The following is a 4742-nucleotide window of genomic DNA, read 5'->3' as shown; positions in this document are numbered from 1 at the left end:
TGACAAATTTAACACCCTTTAAAAAAAGAATGGTGACTTCTTGTCCACAATTAAAAAAAATGGTGCCTTGTTATCTACGGTGAGATGTGCGCAAATACCCATTTAAAATCATGAATGTGTAGTAACTTTAGCTATGAGCAAACACTTCAAGCGCCAACCCAAACCCTTTTTAATCAAAAATTAAGGAGGACTTCTTTTTACAAATATATACTTGAGCATGCGCAATTTGTAATCAATCACATTTTCAAACAAGGGATTGAAACAGCAGTTAACATAGCTAACACTTTGCATTTAAGTGTAGCATATGATAAGATAGGAATAAGGGTTTCGTTCTTCCTTGGAGATGCACCAACTCCAGTACACACATACATAGACCTAACAAATATTTCTTCACCAGGAACTACGTCACACAGCAAGGCTCCATCATCCGTGAAATCAAACTAATTTAGCTACCCATCAAATGTAGAAAAACATTTGATGCTGCAAACTTGCACGTTCATTCTCCCCTGCAACCTTAGCTCGCGGAACCCGGCTTCGAGGGCAGATACAGGGGCATGGGGACCTGTCATGATTTTTTGAGAATGCAAAACACACCAGCATGAGATTTATTAGGAAAAACACATTATATCAGTTTCTAATTGGCTCACATTAGAAATAATGAGAGGTGACAACAGGCCTGGAAGATAGACTAACAACATGTTTCCCACGATCAAATTAGCTAGATTAGGATTTCCATATGTACATACCGCCACAACATATTATAGAATTTGTAACCTCACTGGAGAACAAAGTGTTCAGTAAAAAATAACACAATCTGGCCTACATAACTTTGGAATCGTTGCACATGGTTGGAACTTGTAAGCCCGACATTCCTTATTAGCATTAAGACGAGCCAAAAGCATTGAAACCATGATGACCTAAATAGTGCATCAGGTAGAGAGCATTACCTGGACTGGCCAAATGATGACATGGTCTTCCCTTCCTTGACGCCAAATGATGGAAACCTTGTTCTTCACCAAATTCTTCCATTGGACCCTTGCGCTGCTTTTCTCTCTAGTAAATTTTATACCAGGAAATCAAAACCAGAGAGACAGAAAAATCAACAGGTCAAAAGAGAACACCTTAATAGTGATTTGTCGAGAACTGCCTCTTGCTGCCTCCACAGGATTGTTTTGCCCATCGCTGTCTCTAGATCCCTTCCTCCTAGATGCACCACTATATTGGTACACAGAGCCGCCGAACGATCAGTAAACTAAGGACCATGAATTAATATCACTTTAAAAAAATCATGTGATGCATAAAAATTGAAAATAAAATAACAACCACGTGGTAAGAACCGGTAACTCATTTTACAGGATAAATATTTGCCTAACCCTTGCTGCAGATGGTCAACACTACAACACAATGACACATAATAGTAGGTTCATACAGAAATATAAAAGGAAACTAAGATTACAACACAATCAGACAAATCTATATATTCAAGTACACTAAGATTTGACCTTTATCTAATGGCATCTATGAGTCTTTCCTTTAGAATGGTGAACCAACAATGATGGATGGATTATAGTGCTGTGGACACAAAAATTGCTAAATATAATTAATTTTAATGTGACAAAAGCAAAGCAAAGTGGTCCATGCAGGAGTTCATGCCCAGCAATCGATTCTACACCTTTTCTCTGTGCATAGCTTTATTTTCATTTCTGTATGTCTGAGATAAGTTACACCTTTTCTCATCCCTCGCTGCTCTGCTCATACCTTGATAATCTGGAAGCACCAAAGGAATAAGCACTTTGTGCATGTATAAATATAGCAGTCATCCAGGCATGGTTAAGCAATGACATGAAAGATAAATATGCCAGTCGACGCTAATAAGGTAGGCTACAATCTTCTAGGAACCACTAACTTGCAAGGCATTGAAAATAAAATAAACACAACGACCTCACCCCAATGATGCTAGCTTATGGAAGTCATAGCCTATCTGATAGACAATGAAAGTGATCAGAAGACCAACAACAATTTTGATTTCAGAAAAAGGGTATTTCTTAAGCAATGCTTTTATTAGAAAGATGCATTCACATATATTTTTCTAAAATCGCATGCAAATGTGTTGATCCATTCCAGGGAAATATGGAATTCATACCCAAAAAACCTAGAACATAGATGGGGACAGTCTTTAAGGCAAAGCAAGTATTTGCCTAATCAACACAGAAACTTTGCATATTCCACTTTTCTGTAGTAAACATATTTGAGAACAGTTCAAACAGGACCTACATATGTTATACATAAGTAGCCATATGGAGCTGTAAACCAAGACAGAGGCCACCCAAGGCAGAAATTCAAATAGTGACAAAGAAACATCTCGTAATCAGGAGCACTCTATGACTATTCAAAAACAGAAGGCACCTCAGGAAGCGTGTAGTCAAATTAGTCTAGCTTAAAAACTAAATAGTAAATAAGGCACCATTCGTTTTTTCCATGAAAAATAGGCATGCCATATTAGATTTCTGAAATTCTTTACTTGAAAATTCCATATGCAACTGCCCAAATTATTGATGTATAACCCTCGGCTGCATCCAGTCAACTGTTTTTAAGAGAATAGGCAAACAACAAGAAACCAAAGCAGACCCTCGCTTCTTAAAGAGCTTCAATAAACTTAAATTGCTGTCCTATTAATTAATCTATACAGATGAGACTTATTCACGGGTTTGTCCTCAAGAAAACAGCTTTAACTCTTACAAAAAAAATAGTTTGACCAGTTCTAAAAAAATTCCATTCGTATGCACATGTTTAACTCTCAAAAAATAGCTTTAACTCTCATAAAACAGGTTTAACTATCACAAAACTTATGCACGTGTTTGCCGTCAAGAAAATTTCCATTATCACCCATCCAACAGATGACTCAAGACCATAGATCACAAAACCATATCTTCACGCCATGTCCCCAACCTACATATGAGGCCTTTCTGATTAGAAACTATATGGAAACTAAACAACATTTATCTAATTGGATCTTAAATAAACATGGCTGCATGTTTGTAGATAATCTAATTGAATTTTAAGGAGGGCAACAAGACGCATGTGTGTGGCCATGACACCCATGTTGCCATGTTGTTCAGTGCAGCCAAGAAGAAAAATAACAAAACTGGAAAGTAGTCGGACCTGGGGTCGTGAGGGAGGTTGAGGATGAAATCTTCCTCGCTGCACGGCAGAGAGCAGTGGGGTAAGACAATGCTAATGTTTATAGAAGATTTGAACTCTTTAAAATGCATGTATAGCCCATTTTTAGGGGATTAAACGGTACATAAAAGCAGTAAAAAAAATGGAGCCAACTCATAAATACATTTATGGGCAGAAACATATATGCCTAGATGGAACACATAAAGATAAGGAATGCATCTATCAAGTACATGGAAACCCAGATAACGGCAACATTAATAAATAGGTCCAGAAGTGATGTACAAAGCATCAACTTTGCCCTATGGGGTATCCAACTACACAGGAATGGTATTAGAATTCAGAAACAGTATGAGATGTAGCATTTAGGTCACTTACATTGCTTGTATTTGGATGTGCACAACATCAGTACGTAGAGATTTTCCCGCATAATATACTTATCAGCTAAGAATCTTGGAAAATGGAGATCCAATCCCATAACCTAGCAAATCATCAAACAAAATCAGGAAGGAAAATATAGGAGAAATCAAAGGATAATACCGTAGCTCCAGAGACATTGACCAAACCTGGAATTGTTTAACTGGCAAGCACGAAAATACCTACAGACATCACCAACACCTATCCTGGCTACTGCAGTCGGCGACACAACTTCTCTTGCGGACCAAACCAACATGTGAAACAAGAATGAAATTAGATGGAAAAGGGAGCTGAATTAGGCAGGAGGAACTCATGTGGGGAGGTGCATCCAGAAGGGACGAGGGGTGAGGTCCTGGTCCTTCTTCGATGCGGCTTAGCGGTGCGACAATGAACAATGACGGCGCCGTCCGGCACTCTCCCACCCGCTTCCGCCCGCTTGCGCCAGGCTCGCCTCGAGCCGGTCGCCGCCATGGAGCCTAAGCGACGGGAGGTAGTCCTGGGAGGAGGAGAAACGCGAAGATGGGAGGGATGGGCGCCGCGGCAGGGGTGCGGGCCAGGAGGAAGGAGGGAGGCGTGTGGCGGCTGTGATGATTGGGGAAGGGTTTGCCACCGGCGCAGGGCGCGACGTGCACTGAGACGACGCACGCCTCGCACGAGGGACCCAACGCGCGGCGCTCGCACGTCCAGTTGCCAGCCGTGCATCGGCCACGCGAACCCAGCAGCGAAGGAACACAGAGCAACTGACCACCGGCCCCGCCTCTCGACACGGCCCCAGCGTCAGTGGAGGCGCCGGATGACCCGGAGAAAAGGTGGGCGAGCGCACCGGACGATCCGGAGAAAAGACCCGTGAGTGGTTGGACCCGGCACTGCGTAGAGGTCAGCCTCGGCACGACGGCGCGGAGGAGTCAGCCACAGTTCTCTCCAACCCAGCATAACGCGGAGGAGAACAACAAAGAGTCCCTTACATGTGGAACCAACGGCCATCCTGGCCCACTCATCATTGCATGCAAGGGGTAGCAGCGGGTATAGATATGTCGTTCCAGCCGATCCAGGAGGGGCGCGCTACGCTAGGCACGCACGCGGCATGCCAGGGGAGGCTGCCCGCGACCCAAAAAGAACTGACCCACCTATAGCGCAGGAGGCTGAGC

General features: G+C 42.6%; 1 protein-coding gene across 3 annotated transcripts; it reads right to left on the bottom strand.

Annotated features, from left to right (window-relative positions):
* Positions 1-225: 225 nt before the first annotated feature.
* On the bottom strand, positions 226-4273 carry LOC125544189 (uncharacterized). 3 transcript variants are annotated; one of them, XM_048707774.2, is made up of 7 exons: positions 3744-4260; positions 3556-3658; positions 3163-3201; positions 1673-1767; positions 1122-1252; positions 948-1053; positions 226-562 (listed from the first exon to the last, which is right to left on the bottom strand). In XM_048707774.2, the coding sequence occupies exons 2-7, from the start codon at positions 3653-3655 to the stop codon at positions 515-517; spliced, it is 519 nt and encodes a 172-aa protein (XP_048563731.1). In that variant the 5' UTR covers positions 3656-3658; positions 3744-4260; the 3' UTR covers positions 226-514. The 3 variants fall into 3 exon arrangements, 2 of the variants coding, with proteins under 2 accessions (XP_048563731.1, XP_087403310.1); XM_087547184.1 differs by having other exon boundaries at positions 1122-1215; positions 1728-1767; positions 3744-4253; XR_007299312.2 differs by having other exon boundaries at positions 472-562; positions 1122-2949; positions 3744-4273.
* Between the last annotated feature and the right edge of the window lie 469 nt (positions 4274-4742).

The sequence above is a fragment of the Triticum urartu genome, chromosome 3A, assembly GCF_056163025.1.
Source record: "Triticum urartu cultivar PI428250 chromosome 3A, HENAU_Tu73, whole genome shotgun sequence".
Taxonomy (NCBI): domain Eukaryota; kingdom Viridiplantae; phylum Streptophyta; class Magnoliopsida; order Poales; family Poaceae; genus Triticum; species Triticum urartu.
The sequence above is the reverse complement of the archived record's forward strand: the minus strand, read 5'-3'. Positions and strand labels throughout refer to the sequence as shown.

What these genes read in the sequence shown, in the direction of transcription:
- LOC125544189 (XM_048707774.2), bottom strand. Translation starts at nt 3,655, where the DNA reads ATGGGATTGGATCTCCATTTTCCAAGATTCTTAGCTGATAAGTATATT. An exon ending in AACCTCCCTCACGACCCCAG is followed by an intron (nt 1,768 to 3,162) that starts GTCCGACTACTT and finishes TGGTGCTTCCAG; the next exon opens with ATTATCAAGGTATGAGCAGA. An exon ending in TCATCATTTGGCCAGTCCAG is followed by an intron (nt 563 to 947) that starts GTAATGCTCTCT and finishes AAATCATGACAG; the next exon opens with GTCCCCATGCCCCTGTATCT.